Source organism: Azolla caroliniana, unplaced genomic scaffold, assembly GCF_043228905.1.
Source record: "Azolla caroliniana isolate FFs.n. ecotype wild unplaced genomic scaffold, voAzoCaro1.0.p SCAF_3, whole genome shotgun sequence".
Classification (NCBI taxonomy): domain Eukaryota; kingdom Viridiplantae; phylum Streptophyta; class Polypodiopsida; order Salviniales; family Salviniaceae; genus Azolla; species Azolla caroliniana.
The window spans coordinates 2838247-2861109 of NW_028230438.1; the positions used below are offsets into that span (position 1 = coordinate 2838247).

The following is a 22863-nucleotide window of genomic DNA, read 5'->3' on the forward strand; positions in this document are numbered from 1 at the left end:
GCATTACATAATGCCAAAGAGAAAAAATATTGAACATGAAAAATAAGACAACTCACCCTTTATCAAAATTATAGAAAATTGAAAGTAGCTCAACATTAACATTGCACCACAAGGAATGAACACTAGTAGAAAAATCTATGACATGGGATAAAAACATTATTTGGCATTACATTATTAGTGGTTGTTTAAACATAAAATCTATATCCCACAAAACCCCCATTATTTGGGAAGAAAGAAGTTGAATCGAAGACTTGTGAATGACTAACAACATGAGTATACAAAAACATGTCTTAAGCTGAAAACTCATATATATGGACTAGATCTGATTTATCTCAATCGTTGGTCATCTTTAACTCTAGCCTTGGATATTCCTTTGTCTTAAGGAGCTTATTGAAGAACGTTCTTAGTTGGGTATGGTGGATCCATGAAGACTCTATGGTGGAAAGTTTTCTTTATTGATGTATACATCTTTTGGTGATATCCATGAAGATTCAAGGGAGGACATTTTTCTATATTGATGTTAACATGTTTTGGTACGATCCACAAATCCTTGAGGGCGGAAGTCTTTCTATATTCATGTCGTGACACAGTTTGGTGGGATCCAAGAAGAGTCCAGGTTGGAAGTCTTTCTATATCAATGGCGTAACATGTTTTGATGGGATCCAAGAAGAGTCAAGGGCAAAAATCCTTCTATATCGATGGCATAATACGTTTTGGTGGGATTCAAGAAGAGTCAAGGGTAGAAGTCTTCCTATACCAATGTCGAGACAGTTTGGTGGCGTCTAAGAAGAGACAAGCGTGGAAGTCTTTCTATATTGATGTCAACACATTTTGGTGTCAAAACTTCCATCCCGGACTCCAAAAATGTCTTGACATCCATACACTTGACTTTTCTTTGATGCCACCAACCAAAATTTGTTCACATCAATACATAAACACTAATAGGCGTATAAAAAGAGGAGTGCATGGTACTTTGAACATCTACAAGAAATTTATCAGTTTAGAAGAAGAAAAAGAGGAAGAAAGTATAAGTTCAGAAGTAATAGTAGTAGTAGAAGAAGAAAAACAAAATCAGTTTAGGAGAAGTAGTACTGTTGGTGGTGGTGGTAGTGGTAGTAGTAGTTGTTTAACAGATGGGTGAGAATATCAACAAGGAAATCGTAGTTACAATCCACCCCAATGGGGCTGCTGTGCATCCATATGAACCCATCCCTCCTAACCACACAAACCACTCCATTGGGCAACTCGGAGCCCAATCCAAATGGTGGGAAGAAATTACAACAAAAATCAATAAAATTGCTACTGCTCCTGATACATGTCCATCCAACACGAAAAGCGGCCGGGATAATGTGAAGATTTCGATTCCTCCCAAAAAACTCTTGGAAGCCAAGAAGAAACCATATTGGGATGAAAACCTGACCATCGGACCATTGTATACAAATCTTGTGACCAAATCCTGTCTTGATGACTGTAAGGTACTATGTGTGAAGAAATTTATGGAAAGACATAAGAAATCGGATGTGGCACAGCTCATAGAATACCTCATTCCTAACCCCCTTGATCTTAACAACCATTATTCTAACCTCTCCCAAGATAACATCAAAGATTTCCAACTTCTGGTCACAGTTGATACCGTCTTCATTCATGAATTCTTATTCTTTTCGAGCACTGCACGTTCATATTGCCGAGATAAGCAACACGAGTTCTTACAGAGTTTCTTCAGTAACAAAAGTAAATGCAACCAAGAACCTATTACAAGTACTGACTACTTATACGATTTCTTCAACAATGACTTTAAATGTAACCCCGTATGGAGGAACTTGTTCTTGATGGGAAACCAAATTCCCATGTCCTTTCTAAAGAAGATCGCAGAGTTTCCAAACAAAAATGAAGTCAATGTGGAAGATCTCCAGACAGTATTGGTTGATATTGTTGTGAGAAATTGTCCATTCCCCATGGGCAATAAGGATTGGTTCACAAATATTCCAAATCCGATTTTCTTTAATTGCAAGCATCTGCTTGATTGCCAATATGTTTTGGTCACACAAGGATTACATGAGCCCAGGAAATCCCCGCAATTTCAAGACCATTGGTCGACGAATCAAGGAGCCTGCAGGCTACAGTCTAAACATCGTGACCGCCTGCCAACAACGTCTCAACTCTCGAAAGTCGGCATTTCGTTTCAGGCTTATAAAAGTGGCACATCAGTGATCAAGTATCATAAGAAGAAACTTCAGCTCGATCTTCCACGGCTTGTGGTGTATGAAGGCACGGAGGATGTGCTGCGGAACCTCATTGCCTACGAACAAACATCCAAAGAAGGAGGTGAGTTTACAATGTATGCTGTCATCATGGACTCACTCATTGACACAACAGAGGATCTAGCAATCTTGACTAAGGCGCGGGTCATAGTGAACCACCTCGGGAGCGATGACGAGCTGGTAAAGATGTGGAACAACATGAGCAAAAATGTCACAATTCGATCATGCAAACGATGGGACAATATGACGCGCAATGTAGTGAAGCACTATCGAGACCCTTTGAGGTCCATGTATGTGGAGTTTCATGAGAAGTTTTTCTCTCGCCCATGGCTGACGATATCGGTCATTGGTGCGATCCTCATCCTCATATTGACGTTATTGCAGACTGTCTACACGATCTTAGGCTATTACTAGTGGAATCTATAAATGAACCCTAGAGCATGTGACAAGGAAGCTAGCTATTTTAGCCCCATTAGAGGAAATTTAACATTAAAAGAAGTACAAGTTTAGAAAAAGTATAAAAAAGGATTTCCCCTCCTCTTGTTCTCTACATTTATTTCATAAAAGTAAAATTGAATGTCACTAAATAGGCCCATAAACTTTGTTGGGCGAAACCATTTCTAAGGGTCATAATATACTTTGAATACCACAAACTAATAAATACTTATTTGCACATTTGAAGATCTATTTGTCATTTTAGCATGAACCATAAATCTCTTCTAACATAATTCTTAGCACCACTTGTACAAATGTTGCACATAGATAATCGACATCATTAATGGGTTGATCTTCCCAGAGGTGATATTTGAGGTCAAAACGTTCGCCCAACACTTCTCCTCTCTATCCATTTTAATCTCTACTAATAGAAATATGGAGGTATGGACCAGTGTTGGGCAAAGTCTCTAGGCCCTACCGGAAATTTTCCTGCTTCTTATGAACCTAACCGGAATGTTAAAATCTCAGCCGGCCACGTTCCTATTAGCGACAATGTCAACCGGAAATGTTGAAATTTTTTTTAACGCATACCAAATAAATAAATAAAATTCTAGTGCAATACCACATCAAATCAATCACAAAAAATTGGAGCCCAAAAACTAAATATATATATTTATCAAAAAATGTACTAACTTTGTAAACAAAATTCACTTTTCGAAACTTTGTAAACTAGCATTAACAACATATTAGATCAAATTAGAGCTAATATATATAAAGTTCCAAAACAAAATAGATCACATTTACAAAATTTCAATCTATATCTTCTATGAAGTCCTCGATGTCTTCATCATGCTCATGAGAAGTACTTGTAAAAATATGACGATATGCCTTGCTTTCTCGCCACAACAAAATGCTGGCATTGAAGTCATGTTCTTCTAATTCAGGTCCTTCAATAGATATTCGTATCAATGCATCAACCGCATTGGTTTTTAGCCTATTTCTAAACTTGTTTTTTATTAGATTTAGGCGACTAAAGCCTCTCTCACATGCTGCCGTAGAAGAACACTGAATTAACCCTATCAATGAAAGCTTTAGAAGCTCGGGTAGCTTTTCTTTCCACACATCATTACAATTTATCATACCCCAAACATCTAAGAAATCTCTTCCAAGCCATTCCGTGGTAGCTTGCCTTTTGAAAATTGCATATTCATCATACAATTTATCATTATCAATTATGGGAGAAAACGCTTTCCCATCTATCATTTTTTGAATGCCATAAAAATTTCCAAGTGTTTTCAACTCATTAAGACCCATAGTTTTTCGTGCTAAAATGCTTGTAGATCCGGTAGACATGTTCATTGGTGATAACATTTTCAATGCGGAAAGAGTCACCGGATCTTGAAGCCTCTTTTTTATTGTCTCTATCAATGCCTTAGAAAACAAAGTTTGGAATTGTATGGCTTCAATTAAGTCCTCACCATCAACACTTCTATCGATGAGGATGCTTTTATACATATTACCTTTTGTGGCATCTCGTAAAACTGAAAGCATTCCTTTTTCTCTACCATATTCTGGAATAATTGGATAATTATCGTTATCCTTCTCAAAACCATTCAGATCCATCATAACATGATGTAAAAATTGTTCTTCTATCTCCCCAATGGCTATCATAGCCAAACCTCCAATGCATGTCACATCCACATATTCCTTTTGGAATTCCATACTTAATGTAGACATGATCTTAAGTACATCTGCAAGGAAGTGAAGCATATACACTACTTTAAAGTTTCTTAAACTCAAGAATACATTGTATGCATCACTTTGCGATTGCAAAGTCTTCATCAAGGGTTCATACACATCACATACCCTCATGATAGCACCATGCCGACTAAGCCATCGTGTCTTCATAATCCCAAGAATATGCAAATGTGTGTATTCTAATGCATCTTGCATCTTACTTAATTCACCTTGGCGCATTGAGCTCCTCGAGAAATGTGCAGCCACCCGATTCACAAGGGCATCTAACTGCTTGCATGTTTCTTTGACTTCGACGTTCTTTGAAGCCTCTTGCACACACAAGTTTGTTCGATGTGCACAACAATGTAATGAAGTCATAAATGGATTATATGACTTCAATCTTGTAGCAACACCTGTAGACATACCTACCATAACAGATGCTCCATCACTTCCAAATCCCATCATTTTTCTAACATCTAAGTTCCACTTTTTTAACAACGCTAAAATGTTTTCTGTTATTGTTTTTGCTGTACCATCCTCTACTTCAAGTACCCCTAAATAAGAGGTTCGTACTTGCCTTCCTTCCACAAATGTAGCGTAAAGGATCAAGTTCTTGGTCACACTTACATCGGTAGCTTCATCTACCATAAGCCCAAACCAAGGACTTGTCCTCAACCTTTCATATATCTCGGCTTCAAGAGCCTTGCTAATGTGCAAGATAAAGCTTGCACAAGGCTTATTATCATTGTACATTCGTGGAAGGCCTTCCACACCACACTCTCTTAATAAACGTAAGAGGTTTTCCAATTTTCTAAATGCCAAATCCTCTTTAGCTATAAAATATGCACATTTAAACAATTTTTCAACTGCTAAATCCACACTAGCTTTTTTCTTTGATGCACATTTTTCAAGACCATTCTTGTCTCGTTCTTGTAACAAAATGGCATCTCGATGGGCCACACTTCTTGCATGTTCTTCTAATGCAGAAGTCTTAAAATTTTTTGCACCTGTTTTTCCAAATAAGGACTTACAATGTGGGTCATTCCTACAATAACTACACCATAGAAGCCCAGTTTCTAAATCCTCTTGAAGCCACTTAAATTTAGTAGGCCAATCTTCTTGAAATCTTAGTTTCGCCTTACTAACTCTATTTATCTCATTAATTGACTCTTGAGAGTATTGTTGGTCTTTTATAGGTTCTTCTAGAGACACATCTTCATTAGAAGATGACATGTTCTTCCTAAAACAAGGCATTGTATGAAGGCTCATTTGTTTTCCCTTGCCTTTGCTATTTTTGTTGTGCGACATACTGTAACAATAAGGTAGAGTATATTGAACAATCATAATCTATCATTTTCATTTACAAGAAAGGGAAACATACATACACAATCCATGTTTTCCAAAGAGAATAAGAAAATTAAAATACCTGGAATATATGGAAGATTGCGAGGCTATAAAAGATTGAGTTTCCACTATGGATCTTCCAATCTATAAAAAAATAAAGAAGAAAGAGGAAGCCTCACATTAGCTTACACGCACATGCAAATGATAAATAATACATATCTTCACTATTTACTAGTTCATCTCTTTCTTAGCGTGTTCGATGCAAAACGCAATTGAAACTCTTAAATTGAATGTCAAAACCTCAAAATAATTTCACTATCAATGAGACATACATGCATTGTCTTCGTCTCATGCATGCATTGTCTTCGTCTCATGTTTGGGTCATAAAGTCAAAAGTTTGAGCAATACATTGTACACATCATACATGTGTATCCAAATATGCACAAAGTGGCCTCGTGGTGTTTACACTAATTATGCTACTCTATCTTGACTTGTCCTAAACTTGTATGCTACTCTTGGATCTTCATACAAATCTATTTACATAGAGACAATATGAAATACATGAGCATATGTAACAATTCTTGCTACATCTATATTGAAAGCACCACTTCATCTTAAGGTTTATGGTAAGTTTGTTTAAAGTAATTGAAATTACCATGCAATGTATTGATTATGAACCGTCACTACAACATTGGTTAGGGACTCATTGGTTCAAAGCTTAGCAAATCAAGCGATATAAAACCGAGAGAACATGGGTTAGGAATCAGGATGACATGTTATCAAATCACTTGCTCCAACTCGTTCCTAATGACATCAACATACTCTCTTAGATACGTAGTTCCACATCTTACATGAAAAAAATGAGCAAGACCATTGACAAGTACACAATTGTTCGCATTCGGCTCAAACTAGGAGACAAATAGACGGGAGAAAACGACAACTAGTAGCAAGTTATGAAATCTATGTGGGAGGGGAATACAAACAAATGAGCATTTCATTGACATATGCTATGCATGCTATATTGGAGGCAATTACCATTATATATTTCGGGACAAATTCGGACCATTGTACCAAATCACGGAGTGCGAAGGCCCAAAAAGTTTATGATATTCTTTCTCATGGTTAAACACACTTGCCACGAATCATGGGCCCATGCACTTCTCTCCTCTTATTTGCCACTTCTCTCCTCTTCTTTGCCTTTTTTTGAAAACAAAAAAACAGAGGAAAGCAGAGCCTTTGTTTCCCTCTCTCTTCTTGTTGACTCTGATTGTTTTCTGTGTATCCAACAACAGCAAGCAAGCCATCTTAAAACTTTATAAGGTTTCACCATTAAATTAGGGTCTCAATCCCAATACAGGCCTAATTCTGAGAGAGTCTCAGTGTCCTTTTGAAAGCCTCAAACTTTCATACCCTGATTGACAGAAGAGGCACTCTGATGCTCTCAAAACATACAACAATCTCTTTTGATGCCCCTAAAAAATGATTTAGATATATCTCCAGCTTCTAGCTTCCATCATCGTTCTGAAATCCTAACAGCCATATCCATTGGAGCAGCTAGCTGCAAAGATGTATGAGGTAAAGCACTTATAGATCCAGCTATGGAGATGAGTTAATCACTTGAAACTTTCTTTCAAGGTCTTTCTTGTTCCTTTGCAAGAATTGTTAGCGAGAAAGAATTATGAGGTTTCAAAGAGAATGTGGTCATGTGGATGATGGCAATACCATGATGGTTCATGAAAATGATAATGATGGATGTACCATGGTTCAGGATGATGATGATGTGCATATCATATCTCATGATGGTGGTGGTGATGATGATGATGGCAATGGGCACGCCATCATTCATGATAGGCATGCCACTTCTCAACAAACCATGTTTCATCATGAGTATGTGCATACCATGATTCATGATGATGATGGGCATGCCATGTTTCATGATGAAGAAGAAGAAGAAGAAGAAAATTCTAGTACTCTAATTTCTCTCGCCCATGTTCTGAAATAATTACCGTAGTTTACGGACATCCACTGTACTTGCCTCTAGTACAAAAAACACTATTTCTCCAGCGGGAAAATGAACGTTGGAAGCAAAGGCAACAATAATTCAGGATTGCAATCATCAGGCATTTGAGCAAATATTCATGGATGTCATTAATTATTGTGATAAAGAAACAAAACCTTCACAAACATAGCTATTAAAAATGTGCATTTTATGTATAAAATGCATTTTAGAATACTTGAACTATTTAACATACATTCTGCATTTTACAACTGCCATTTCAAACTGGTCTTGTTCTTATGAACCTAATTGGAAATTTTTAGAAACTATAGTTGTGCACTCACCTTGCAATAGAGAGCGACGAGCGGCGATTGAGCGAGCGGCGATCAACGAGGAAGGAGGAACGAGTAATGATGAAGTCCGAAGGATGGAGTTGTGAGAAAAAACAGAAATCGACAGAGTGAAATGGAAATTGACAGAGAGGGAGACAGAAATCGTCGTCAGAGAGGGAGAAAGAAATCGTCGACAGAGAGGGAGACAGAAATGAGAGAGAGAGAGAGAGAGAGAGAAAGAGGAGGGGGGGAAAAAACACGCAAAGGGGGAAAAAGGGGGAAAAGGCTCAAGAGTAAATGAATATGTTTTTTTTTAACCTTTTTATTTTTACAAACTATATAAATAGCCGGTTCAAAAAATATGAACCGGCTAGATTCCGGTTGGTAGGAAAACCTAGCCGGAATCAATTCCGGCTGCCCCCCACCTTGGCCGGCAAAAGTCCCAACCCAACCGGAACGCTGACACTGTTCTTGGGACTTTGCCCAACACTGGTATGGACTGTATTATCAAAAGGAAGCAGAGGGAATGGACATGTTGCAATGGTGTGTGTAGCTCACTCATATCATGGCAAAGCTTACGGTTTTGAATAGTGTAAACCTAGCAGCAGCCAAGAGTTTCCACACAAAATATATAAGATACAACTTAAAAGTAACGTGGGATTAAGTTAGCGGATTAAGCTTGTGCCGAGAATGTCTATCACCGTCATCGTCACTGGGAAACAAGAACCCATATAAAACAGAATTTTTCAATTTTCATATTGCATAAAAACATAAAACAAGAAGTTTGCTATTACAATTGCCTCAAGCTCTACAGGTATACAGAAAAACGCAATTGACCTCTAACAACCAATAGAACTCTTGGTCTGTCCTCCAACAAGACTTGGGGACAAGGTCTGGTGGTGGAATGCATGTTTAATAGGTAAGTAATGCAGTTTAGAAAAATGATATGCCAATTTTTACTACCTCAATAATGAACATCAATCTGAAGTAGGACAAATACATATTTCTAACAATAGACCATCTGTTGTAGGACAAATGGTATGAAAGCTAGATTTACGACAATAGCTCAACATATTGATGATGACCATCAATCTGTTGTAGGAAAATTGGTGTGGAAGCCAAATTTATGAGATGTTGATCATCATGTTATCTTTTTCGTGGTTTAGACCATGACTCTAATTAGATTTGGCACAATATCTTGGTCTTTGTTTAAGAAATGAATAGGAAAACCCAATGACCAGATTTATACCTTGAATTACCCCTTGTTGTGTAAGATTGTCCTTCCTTGTGGGGTTGTCAACCGAAAAGCCGAAACGAGAGTCGGCTGGCCGAAATCTGCTGAAAAGCCGAAATGGGATTCGGTCAAATGGAAGTCGGCCGAATAGAAGTTCGGATTAATACACACATATATAGAAGTTCGGTTTTCTCCTGAAATCAAGTTTTTCCACGTAAATCGTGTGTTGCTTGTTTTCCGTGTGTCTCGGTATATTTATAGCTTCCGTTTGAGTGTAAATCATATCAAACTGGTATCAAAGCCTAGGGTCTAGATGGAAGGGAGTGTAAGTGGCTTTCCGGGGATGATTGTCCTAAACTCACAAAACTACTCAGACTAGAAGTTCAAATTGGAAGATCTTTTGATAGTCAAAGATTTGTATGAGCCTATAGATAGGAAGGAAATACTAGTAGGGGTAATAGAATCGGAGTGGAAAACTCTATATAGAAAGGCAGTGGCAACTATAAGACAGTGTGTAGACATTAGCGTCCTACAACATGTAGCAAGTGATACAAATGCTTTTGAGTTATGGCATAAACTCTCTATCTTGTACGAAAGGAAAAACACCCTAAATAAAACTTCTCTAATGAAGAAAATAGTGAGACTAAAGTACGTAGATGGGGAGAGCATTGTAGAGCACATTAGTACATTCATGGGATTGGTAAATTAGTTAGCATCAGGGAAGTTTCCATTAGATGATGTTATGCAGGCCACACTACTACTATGTACTCTACCAGATAGTTGGGCAAACCTAATAGTAACACTCAGTGCCTCATTTAAAGAAGACAACCTATCCTTACAAGTAGTAAAGACAAGTATCCTAAACGAAGAGACAAGAAGAAAGGATAAAAGTGCATTGTCTCAATCGGAAGCCAATGTGACACAAGAACTTAGTAGAGGAAGAAACAAACACAGAAGTCCTGAAGGTAGAGATAAGTTTTATGCTAGGCCGAAATCTAGAGGAAGACCTACATGATTCTATTGTGTGAAGCCTAGTCACTTCCTAAAGAATTGTCAACACCTTAGGAAGGACAAAGGCATGGTGGATGAGGTCGAACCTAGAAAAATTTCTAATGATAAAAACACCTCAATCATTGCAACTAGTGAAGAAGATATGTTATTTATTTGTGAACAAGCTAGTGTGAATCTTGCAAATGGTAAGTGCTCATGGGTAGTGGATTCCGGTGCATCATTCCACCTAACTTCGAAAAGAGAATGTTTCTCATCTTACACAACCCGTGAGGCTACATAAGGATGGTAAATGACGGTGAATGCAAGATTGTGGGTATAGCACGCCACTGGTAGCTGTCCGATAGAGTGCAGAAGTGAAAGTCCTCCATTTTTGGGGTAGGCCCATAGCTCTCATCGTGTTTTACAAGAAGGGCCATAGTACCCTATCGTAGGCCTTCTCGAAGTCTAGCATCAAAATAGCCGAGCTTGATGTGGAGTGATCTGCCAATGCCATTACTTCCCAGAGAAGGAGCACATTATCAAAGATACACCGGCTCCTTGATAAACCCTATTTGATTCTCATGTATAATGTCTAGTAAGAAGCTTGCTAACCGCCGAGCGAGGACTTTTGCGAGTATCTTGTAAATCGTGTTAAGGATTGTTATTGGATGCCACTAGCGCAACTCCAGGCTTCACTCTTGCTGCTTTGGGAATAAGGTAGACCATCCCCTCAGTCAAACCGGTCGGCATTGTTCCTGAGGTCTAGTTCTCCTAAACCCTGGCTTCCAATGATGGGATAACACTTTCCCAATGGATCTCAAAAATATCTCGTGAGAGACCATCGGGGCTGGGGCATGCTCCTCTCTTCAAATCCCTGAGTGCCTCCAAGAGTTCTAATCGAGAAATGGGGCTATCTAGCACAACGCCATTCTCTTGGGTTACCTTGGGGTGAATGCAAGTCATCACCCTATCGGCCATAACTCTCTTATTCCTTGTCACTTATTTTACTTCTACTACATCATGTTGCAAGAGTTACAAAAAAAAGAACAGAAATAGCATACAATGAAATCCCAAATGAATCAACAAAGCTCCACACTCCACTATATCTGAGCTTCTTTATTTTTGGCTTAGGGTGGGTTTTATATATTTAGGTTTGTCTTGTCAGTAATAGCCTGCTACAATATAGGCTGTCTGCAATAATGCCAACAGGATCACGAGAATCGCGGCAAAGAGCGAAATCCTGAGCCATGGCTTAGATAAAAACTTTTGGCGAAACTCCACATACATGAGACGCCCAGGATTCTCATAGTCAGTCCAATATATCGCGAATCATTGTGCGAAAGACCCATGATCGATCCGAGACATTGATGCACATGTCGTTCCACATCTCCACCACTCTGCCATCATTCCCAAGGTGATTCTCTATCACTTCCGCATTTTGGAAATGTATCTGGATTGATGTCTTCTCCATTATGCGGTTGTGATCGTTCTCTGATGACCCAAAGATTACGAGGGTCGTCAAAGAGGCGTTGCGTGATCTGTTGCACATCTGATATCCCATGTCTTCGCATGAATCTCTTCACACACACTGCCTTACAATGATTAGGAGGAGAGTCTTTATGAAACATTTCATACAATGGTCCGATGGTCAGGATCTGAGGGCGATATAGCAGTGGCTTCACATCCACTATTGCTTGGCCAGGCGGCGAAATGATCGGCAAATTCTTGGGCCGTTCAGTTTCAGCAATAGTATCAGCCTCATTGATCCTTATTCTCCATGTGTCTTGATCCATTTGACTTGTAAGGTTGATTTCCTTGTTGATATTCTCTTTAACTTCTTCTTCAGACTTCTTCTTCCTGGGTGGGCACAAACTTGATGCTTTCTTCTAGTAGTCAAGCAACAGGCCTAGTCTTGCCTTGCAGGAGATAGGAATAGACAGAGAGAGAGAGAGAGAGGTAGGCGGGGGGGGGGAGATAAGATTGCCAGTCTAATCATAGAAATTCTACTAATTACATTCACAATAATCACCTGTGAAGGAATTCATGGAAAGACATGGGATATCAGATGTAGAAGAGCTCATGCATCATATTTCCTGATCCCTGATCTAATGAGATAAGAATGATATATAAAGCATGTGTATGGGATCAATAGTCATTTCATTTCCCATAAAGATCAAATGGGCTCTTCAATATTTCTTGATCAATTCTTGTATGATTGAGCTCCAGAGCTCATCTTCTTGTGATGTTGACTGAGTCTTTGAGTAGGTAGGTAGCTTCTAGGAAAGAGTTATGTACATGAAGTCAACAATCATACTAGTCAATGATCATGCCAAAGTAGTGGATATGTTACAGAGACAAATATGTCATTGGGTTTACAGTGAGAGATGTTGAGATCATTATATGGTGTTGTTATCATCGTTGTGGTGTTACCATTGATGGATTTATGAGACTTCTTAATTTAAGTATGTTGTGTGTGTAATTAACTGGCATCCTTTGAAGAGAATTAGACTCAAAATTGTTAATACATGTGAACGCACTCGCCTATGACTAGGAGGTTGATTTCTATGATCAATTCTTTTTGCTACTTAGATACTAAAGCCCTCCATTTATATGAGGGGACTAAAATGTGGTGCTACATTAAAAATTTATTAATTATTAGCATTATCAATCAGCTGATGATGTAGCGCTACACTAAAAATGTAAGTCTCGTATACTTATTAACGCCATTTACTTTTCAATGCAGTACTTTTTTCCTCTTTGCCATTTTCTAATTATTGCCCATCAAGAACTTCTCAAACAATACTTGGATATTTTAAAGATTAATGTTTCAGAAAGCTAACCAAGAATCCCTTTTCCTAATGTTGGGTATCCCAAAAGGAGCAAAGAGTATTCCAAAGTCAAAAAGAGCAAGAACATTTTTGTTATTAATTTTTTATCCTCACACATGATTCCATTAGAGAAAGGAGTACATATTAAACGGGGAAATGTGATTCATGTTGGCCTTATGGAGGACATCAACCAGAACTACTATATGGAATCTTAGCTGAAGAACTTTTTTTTGGTTTTCCTTAATTGTATTCAGATTCAAACCTTTTCCCTTTTAAAACATGTGACCATGGAACTTGCAAAATAGGTATACAGATGGATACAATACATAACATTATTTATGTTAAGAAAATATATATGGCTTATTGCAATGATGTGGATGCACATAATTATATTGATGGCCTTCAGTGTTTTCCCCAACATTTTTTACAGACTTTCATTAACACCATATCTCTTAAAATTTTACTTTCTATGAATTGAGGAGTGAATTCATCCGTTTTTACTCGAATCCTTTGTTTTAGTTTGAGCAATTTCAGACCCTGATGGACACCTTGATCTTAGATAGACATCTTCATACCAGACTTCATTGTGACGTATTTAACTTAGTAAACTAACATTTAGTTTTTAATAATACCCAAGCAAAAGATTGAGCAACTATCAACATGATTGAAGGCTCCACACACAACTCTCACGACATAATTGATTTGACATGATACACTAACACGATTGTTGAGTCCATAGACAACCTTCAACGATTACATGTCTGCATTATTATCCTTGGCAATATGCACATTATAGCTCATATTAGCAACTTGCATATGCAGATATGTAGTTTTCAATTGTCCACTTTAAGTGTATTACTTGGATTTCAATGGCTTGTTCTTTACACCCCAAAAGTTTTTCTTTTTTCTTTTCTCTTTTTTATCAATATCCTTAATCAACTAACCCTCCTTTTCTTCAAAGTTGACACCCAAAAAAAAGTTTCTTTTCTTTTCTTGTTTTTATCAAATATCCTTAGTCAACACCTCCTTTTTCTTCACACCCCAAAAGTTTTTCTTTTGTTTTCTCTTTTTTATTAATATCCTTAGTGAACCACTCCTTTTTCTTGAAGTTTTTCTTTTCTTTTCTCCTTTTTATTAATATCCTTAGACAACTACCCCTCATCGTTAGTCAACTACCCTTTTTCGCTTTCTCCTTTACGTTACATGATCCCCGAGGTTACATGTCCCACATCTTGTGTACCGACCTACATACTTCACTATATCTTTATCTATAATTGGGTAGGTAGATAGGTGAATTTCATTATTGTGCCCGCAAATGTGACTTGTGTATGTGCGCGCGCGCGTGCATGGGGATTGCCCAAGGGTATTGTGGCGGAAACATAAAAAATCAAGGGATACTTCAAAGCGTTTCTCTCTTTTTAGTCATACACAGACATGGAGTTTCCTACACCTCACATGGAAACGAAGAACAAGTTTGAAGACTTCTTTTAGACTCTTTAAAGCCCCTATAAAGACCAACAAATAGATCATAGATCATGAATGATCTGACATATGTAAGAACTATCTACCCCCTAAAGAAAACTCCATTCACATACATTAGAATATTGTTTTTGAAGAAAGTATCAAGCTTATGGAGCAACAACAACAACAAGAGCAAAAGAAGAAGAAGAAGAAGAAGATGATGATGATGAATAATGCTTCCCATGGGGAACAAATGGTCCATTATCTACATCCATATAACCCCATCCCTACTATCCATAACCTCCCCATCGATCGACTTTACCAACTCAACTGCACCACAAAAAAATGGAAACACTACATGAAGAAAGAGATTGGTAAGGCTGTCAACAGATATAAGCTTCAAAAACATAAAGTGATCGGGTTTGTCCCTCGCTCGTTGTTCGACGTAAAGCCACAATCATATTGCCCGTGGATCCTGACCATGGGTCCATTGTATCAAAACCTCAAGCCTTCCCCTATAGATAGATGTAAGCCCCTTTGCGTGAAGAAATTCATGGAAAGACATGGGATATCAGATGTCGAAGAGTTCATGGAACAGCTCATCCCCGAGCCGCAGGAACTTAGAGATATCTATCTGGATCTCTCGACTTCTAACTTTGAGTCGCTGAGACTTCTGGTCACTGTTGATACCATCTTCATTCACGAATTCTTTCTGTTCTTGAGCGAGGATTGCCCTCAGTCTGAAGAGGAGAAGAAGAGTGGGTACTTGTACGCCTTCATGAACAATACAATTACGATATCCCAAATCTGGAGGGACTTGCTGCTCATAGGCAACCAGATTCCCATGTCACTTCTAATCAAAATTATAAACATCCCACAGGAATTACCTGACTTCACAGAGAATGATCTTCTACAAGTCTTGCACTATTTTGTTTGGGTACACGGTCCATTCCTCATGACCAGGTTTAAAGAATGGGAGGCTAATCAAATAGAAAGGAAGCAAGTGGAAAAAAAACTTCTTAACTGTGAGCATCTACTTGATTGCCTATATGTTTCGTGCACACAAAAATCTTGGGAGCCTAAGAATCCAAGTAGATGCATGCAATTCCTGAACCTTCTATGGGGCTGCAAAAAGAGCAAGAAGCAATATGATCCTGAACCTTGGACGACATCTGAACCTTGGACGACATCTGAACCCTCAAAAGCTGATACCTTGTTTAATCGGAGATTGAAAAAGAGGGAGAAACATGGTGACCATCCCCCTACAGCATCTAACCTCTCTAAAGCAGGTATTCGGTTTGAGCCTTGTGAAGGTAACATATCAAGGATCAATTATGATAGGAGGAAACATCGGCTTTATCTCCCACGTCTTATTGTGGATGATGGCACAGAGGATGTGTTGAGGAACCTCATTGCACATGAACAAATCTCCAAAGAAGGAGATAATGTTGGTGGATATGCCATGATCATGCACCTGCTCATTAAGACGCAAGAAGATATCGCAATCTTGACACAAGCCAAAGTATTAGAGAACAACCTCGAGAATGATGAGAAGTTGGTTCAGATGTGGCGTGACATGTGCACCAATGTTGTGGACTGTAACTCTGTGGTGATAGAAGCTCTACGTGAACACTGTGCTACAACCCATTGGCATTACTTGTATGCGGAGTTTCATGAGAAGTATTTTTCTCGGCCATGGCTTTGGATTAAAGTCCTGGCTGCGATTCTCTTGCTCACATTTACGTTATTGCAGACGATCTTTTCAATCTTAGGTTTTTACCAAAACCTCTAGAGTAACCCCCAGCGTAAATATAAGCAACCTCAAAATAATCGTTTGCTTTATCGAGTTGGGACTCCATTTTACTTTATTCTATTATTTATTTTAGCTTTTTCATGTTGATTTCATGATTTATAAATAAATCAGCCTTGTAATTGTGGAAGATAAAATCATCAAGTGATTTATGTATTATTGAGTAATTTGTTACATGTATCAGTAATAGATTGAAGTGCATTTATGGATGACACGCCACCGTGCTGAAACAGGGATTCCATTCATTCTCTTGCTTTAATTGCGCTAATCACTCCCTTAATTTGGATCATAAATTGCTGCTATCTACAATTATCTAATGAGCAAACCACCATAATCCATGCCAAAGCATCTTCTGGCGTTGTTAAATTCTTAATGTTATATAGAGTTTTGGACTAGTGTTCATTCAACATTACAATTCCAGATTCAACCCAGGAATGATTTGAGATTGCATTGATTTTGGTCACCATTGGCTCATTATTGCAAAGGTTCTACCTAAATGTATATTCGTAATTAGTCTAAGAAAAATGTTCAAACTAGGAATATCCAAGACCTCAGAAAAACAGAAATGCTTAACAATACATGATGTTTTAATGTTAGTAGAATTTTAAAGTCTTATGGCCCTCAATAATCGCAATGACTATGAGTGTTTCCCGATGGCATTTTTGGGTTTTAATTGATATTTGCAGTAATGTCACTTGGATGTAGCATTAATGAATATTGTTGTTATTAGTGCTAATTAGAGCTCATAATACGACGACGAGTAGTAACCAATTTAAGAGCGTTTGCCCCAAACAGTACTAATTATTGTCTCAAATAAATTGGTCAGGTGTTGATTCATCCCCATCTTGTCTCAAACTATTCATATCAGTTTGACTAATAATTCTAATCAGATTTTACATATGTTGTACTTGGGCACAATACCAATTATAGTAATGAGGCAGCAACTATCAAGTATATAGATTTGACCCAAGTACCTATCTGTGTTGGTTTGAGGCCCAATGCCAAATACGCAGCAAGTTCTAATTACTCAAGGCCTTGAGTTCAATAGTAACAAATTATCACAAATTGATTTCCAAAACCATTTCATTTCATAACCCCTGATTTATCGATCATGTAGAGAAGGATCTGGAGGGGGGTTCCTTCCTCTTCCCTTATCTCATGCTACAGCGATGATCTTCTATCCTCCCAAACATCCTCGAAACCCTAAAATCTTTCTTCCTGAGTAATTCCTTTGTATTTATTCCTCCATGTATTTATCTTCTTCCTCCCACCTCTCCTCTTTGGTTTATGAGATCCTCATAATAATATATTTTCCACAACTTATCCCTTTTGTTTTCTTCATGGTGAAACTTTATAGTGAACTTAGCATAACACATTGAGGATAGTAAATGCTACATGCGTTCCTATCTTGCTTTCTCAATGTACACCTTTTAAGTGGAATAAAATGGTAGACTATGGATCTCGAGGAGTATTTCTTCCTTAACCCTTATCTCATGCTACAGCCATGATCTTCTATCGTCCCAAACATCCTCGAACCCTAAAATCTTTCTTCCTGAGTAATTCCTTCACAAATCTTCTTCTCCTCCTCCAGTTCTGAAGGATCTGCGAGGATGAAGACAAAAGCATTACTGGGTTATGTGGAGGAAATTGAAAGAAGAAAAGTATATGCTACCTTCTATTCATCATCGACAGAGATTCATGAGGGCTCCCATGCAGGTGAATTATGGGCAATAGTCTTAGAGGAATTTGGGAAGCGGGAGCTCTGAAGGGATGAGGCATATGAAACTGAGAAAAAGGTATAAAAAATGATAAGATAGTGACATTTTTTCGAATGAGAAAATAGGCCATCAGCTAGAGCTATGGAGTCTTAGTTGGAACTTGGGGATATTTTTCTAGTTTTCTTTTACTTTTTAAGATTCAAACCTTTTACCTTTTTATTTAAAGGAAAACTAGGCATAAAACACATATGACCATGGGACTGGTGAAATACCAATGGATGATGTGGTAGAAAGGGATAACTGATACACTACACAATACATTTGCATTTGCATTTGAAGTGGGCTTTGTGAAGAGATACCAGAATGGTTAGGAAACAATCAAAATGATATTGATATACCTAAGTGGCACTAAGGATAAGTGCTTGTGTTTGGGTGGCAGCTATGTATTAGATATTGGATACACGATCTTTCACTATTTGGATGTTTTGATTGCAAGAAATCTAATTTAGTGTATAATTCATTTGTATTTATGGGAGTTTCCATCTATTGGAGACCCCACCTTCAAGAATAATCTTGTAGCTAGTTATGAGGCATGTAAGGAAATTATATGGCATTCGCATTATGCACGGCATTTCATAGCTACGGTCTTGAAGTTCAAAAATCTAATAGCTACGATGTTAAAAAGGGTACTCGTTCCTTCCTTTGCTCTTCGCTTTAAGAGATACTCGTGAGTCACAACCGTAAATCTTCCATAACTTATCCCCTTTGTTTCCTCTCCTGTGAATCTTTATAGTGAACTCACCATAACACAATAATGGTAATAATTGCTACACTGGTTCCTATTATAATTTCTAAATGTACATTGTATACGAACTGTCATTAATACTATATCTCTTAAATTTCTATTGTATGGATTGAGAAGTTGACTCATCCGCTTTTACTAGACCTTTGTGCTAGTTTGAGAAATTTTAGACTTACGGGACTCCTTCTTTTCTTTAGATCACTTGGATACTAATATATTGACTTGGTCATATTTTAGTTTCTTCAAATATATTTCTTACACATGATATCAATCAAAGCAATATTAGGCAGAATGTATGCATTTTTAGAGTCTACTAGTCAATAACGTTTTCTCCAAATGCATATTGCATAAATGAATAATATGCAGGTCCAAGACGCAACTATCATCAATGTTTAATTGGGTAATTATTGGTGTAATAATTATAGACAATTCACATTGTCGATTATAATGAAGCTCACTTACCACATAAAATGCTCTTCACAATTGTATAACACCTTGAGGTTGTAGCGGAATGGTATTTGCGATTTCACTTATGAATGAGCTACCAAAGAGAATAAATATTGAGCATTAAAAATACGTGACCTCACCCAATATGTAGATTATAGAAACTTGAAAGTAGCTCAAGAATTAACATTGTTGTGTTATAGATTTTTCGACTAGTGTTCCTTCAACATTACTAACTCCAGATTCATCCCAAGAATGAAAACTGGTAGAAAAATCTATAACATGGCACAGAATTATGATTTGATATTACCTTATTAGTAATTGTTTAAACATAAAATCTATATGCCACAAATAACCATAATCTGGGAAGATGGAAGATGAATCGAAGACTTGTGAGTCAACAATTCATGCTCTTTTCTACTCAAATTATTAATGTTGGTTTGAAACTCAGTTCTGATCAGATCTCATTCATGTTGGGTGTTACGGGCATGACCATTTAATATCCCGTGGTGAGAATTTACCGTAGTATTCTATACACGTGGATAAGTGTGAGGGTTAAACGAGAGTGTAAAGAAGGGGAGGATTACTTTAATATTAGAGAACCAGGTACTAAAGTAAGCTTAAGATAAGGATAAACAAATGATAGATAGAAAGGAGAAAGAGAAAGAAGGGTGCCGATCCACTTCGTCATGCTCAACAGACACAGAAGACTTACGTGGATCGTTATCGGCTTCCCTCCTCTTTTGCCATCGGAGATCGAGTATCGCTCTTACGTCGTCACATCAAGACTACTCGACCGTGCAACAAGTCGGATTATCGACGACTCGGTCCTTTCCGTATTACGGGTAAGGTTAATGATGTCACATTCCGCCTTCATCTCCCTCCACAGCTTCAGATACATCCGGTTTTCCATTGTTCTCTTCTTGAACCTTATAAAGCAAACGCCATTCCCGATCGTGTTACACCACCGCCGCCGCCGTTAGAGTTGGACGCCGGGCCGGAGTATGAAGTTGCTGCCATCATCGATTCCAAACTTATTCGCAACAAACTTTATTATTTGGTCGATTGGCTTGGTTATAGTCCGAGCGAACGCACTTGGGAACCCGTCGAGCATGTTGCCAATGCCCAGGATCTGCTTGCTGATTTCCACCGAAAGTATCCGGACAAACCCGGTCCGCAATCAGCGCCGACTCGTTCCACTCGTCGTCTTTAAGGGGGAGATAGTGTCATGATATGGCAAGACTCGAACCCATGACCTTATGGTATATGGGTCGAGCTCTTAACCCTCACACCATCTATTGTAATTCATAGGATATTATTTTCATTTATGTTTTATTATAAGAAAGTAATGTATATTCTAGATTTCTCTAGAACATTCTAGAAGTTTCCGGATTACTCCTGACAACATTATAAAAGAAGGCACTAGGCATTATGTTGAACCAAATTGGTTCAACGCCAGTCTTAAGCCTCTCAGCCGCTTTGTACTTATCTTTTCACATAATATAGTAGCTGTTGTCATCATCTTTCTCTCTCTCTCATCCTCGCTATTTCTCTCTCTCTCTCTCCTCTTCTCGCTTCCTCTCTCAGGAATCTTACGCAGTCCCGTCCTCTTAGTACTAATAGTACTGCTCTTCTTAGTACTAATTCCATCTCTACTTTAGTACTATTCCTGACAGGCGCGCTCGCTACAAGAGTTGACCCACGACAAGAGCAGAGTCTCGATGTAGTCAAAAAAAGATGATCAAATGAGGGTAGCTAGGCCTCTTATTTATAGCGATACCCAAGGCCCCCAGCCAAGTTCACACTTGACCTAATGGGTTGTCTCAATCCCGAGGATTAAAAGTAATCCTCCCCTTCTTTACACTCTCGTTTAACCCTCACACTTATCCACGTGTATAGAATACTACGGTAAATTCTCACCACGGGATATTAAATGGTCATGCCCGTAACATTGGGCATAACTCTAATCACAGTTATGTATTTTGTAAAACCAATTACATAACTGTGATCGGTGTTGTGATCAGTCATTGATCGGTCCACAACAAGGGAAGCACTATCGACATGGCCACACTAAAAAATGACTTTAATTCTCAAATCAAGAAGCATACAAGAATCGTTTAGTTTGAATCGAATTGCTTCATATGAGAAATGGCATGATTCTTTGTAGGGAATTCCACATATTCACACACACACACACACACTCTCTCTCCTTATCATAGATAGACAAATAGATACATAGAATATAGACTTTCTTATCATTTGAATGCATGATTAACTCATAGAGATGCTTAAAAATAGGGCTAGTACTACTTGATCTAATCCTACAAGAAAGTAGTCAAACTTAGTGCCCCACAGAAGAAGAAGAGATGGGTACGAATACTAGATTCAACATTATAATTCCAATGGATGAACCTCACCATCAACCCCCCAATTTCACCAAAGATGAATGGAGAGACTACATGAAGGCGAAGATGAATCTGGTTGTTGATGACGCACATGTTTCGAACGAAAGTTGGAAGATTTTAAAGCCATGGTCGATCTCAGAGCCATGGTCGATCAATGCTACAACCGGCTCTTTTACATCTCCGACCCGTACCGGTGTCTACGTTGTCGCTCTCACCCAATGTGGCCTTGTGTAGTGACTGTTCGCATAGTCTTCGTCTTCCTCGGGCACCTCGGTTGACAATGCTTTTACATAGTAGTGTTGACATTGGCAGTAATGTCACTTGTATGTACATAGTATCAATGAAAAGTGGTGGCATTAAATATGACAAATAATAACCAAATTATTAGCATTTAATCCAAACTCTCTGTTATTTTCATACTCACTGTTTCCTCTTAAATAAATTGATCTGCAATCCAACTCATCCCTTCTTGTTTTTCAAACCATTCATGTGAGTTTGAGACCTTATTCCCATCCGATTTTACATAGGTTGTACAAATGTGACCTTATTAATAGTACAACTTTCAGCTCAATTGCAAATCTACTTGAAACACATTTGCACTTTTATCATTGAATATATATATGCAACTACTGTTGCAATTTGAATATATATGCACATATGTCAGAGAACTACATTAACATGTGTGTCCTTTGGACACCAATAGCTTGTTTTGGTTCGTGTTATTTCCACAAACACCTGTGGTCAATTTCTCCCTCTCCCTCTCTAAACGAAACCCCTTTAACTTCTCTATAGTGAATCTCTATAATGAGAGCATCATAATGGAGGGATGATAGTAAAACCATACATGGGCTCCTATTGTAACTTGATCATTACCAAGCCACATCTAGCTTCTTGGTATATATTTTATATGACGGCCAATGGGTGCATGAAAAATAATAAAACGACTTGGAGAACTGAACGACTTAATAAGGAAATAATAAACCATTAGGTACATATTGGTCGGGTATCTATGACTGAGTGTTCCCTCACATTGTTTATGGGTTTTAATTGACACTTGTAATGGTAT

General features: G+C 38.1%; 3 protein-coding genes across 3 annotated transcripts in view; 2 read left to right on the plus strand and 1 right to left on the minus strand.

The window, feature by feature from the left end:
* The first annotated feature begins 1133 nt into the window (after window positions 1-1133).
* LOC147865872 (putative UPF0481 protein At3g02645) overlaps window positions 1134-22863 on the plus strand; it is a 54808-nt gene continuing 33078 nt past the window's right edge. Inside the window, exon 1 of the mRNA XM_087316000.1 lies at window positions 1134-2703. Within this exon, the coding sequence (XP_087172126.1) occupies window positions 1134-2675 (1542 nt within the window). The 3' untranslated portion in view covers window positions 2676-2703. The remainder of the gene's footprint in view (window positions 2704-22863) is intronic.
* On the minus strand, window positions 3507-5741 carry LOC147865873 (uncharacterized). Its single transcript, XM_087316001.1, has one exon. It carries the CDS (start codon window positions 5739-5741, stop codon window positions 3507-3509), a length of 2235 nt encoding a protein of 744 aa, XP_087172127.1.
* LOC147865874 (putative UPF0481 protein At3g02645) lies at window positions 15100-16448 on the plus strand. The gene has a single exon (XM_087316002.1). The coding sequence runs from the start codon at window positions 15100-15102 to the stop codon at window positions 16408-16410; it is 1311 nt and encodes a 436-aa protein (XP_087172128.1). The 3' UTR covers window positions 16411-16448.

Bases quoted from the DNA above. Each gene is read 5' to 3' on its own strand.
- LOC147865874 (XM_087316002.1), top strand. From the start codon at position 15,100: ATGGGTCCATTGTATCAAAACCTCAAGCCTTCCCCTATAGATAGATGT.
- LOC147865873 (XM_087316001.1), bottom strand. From the start codon at position 5,741: ATGTCGCACAACAAAAATAGCAAAGGCAAGGGAAAACAAATGAGCCTT.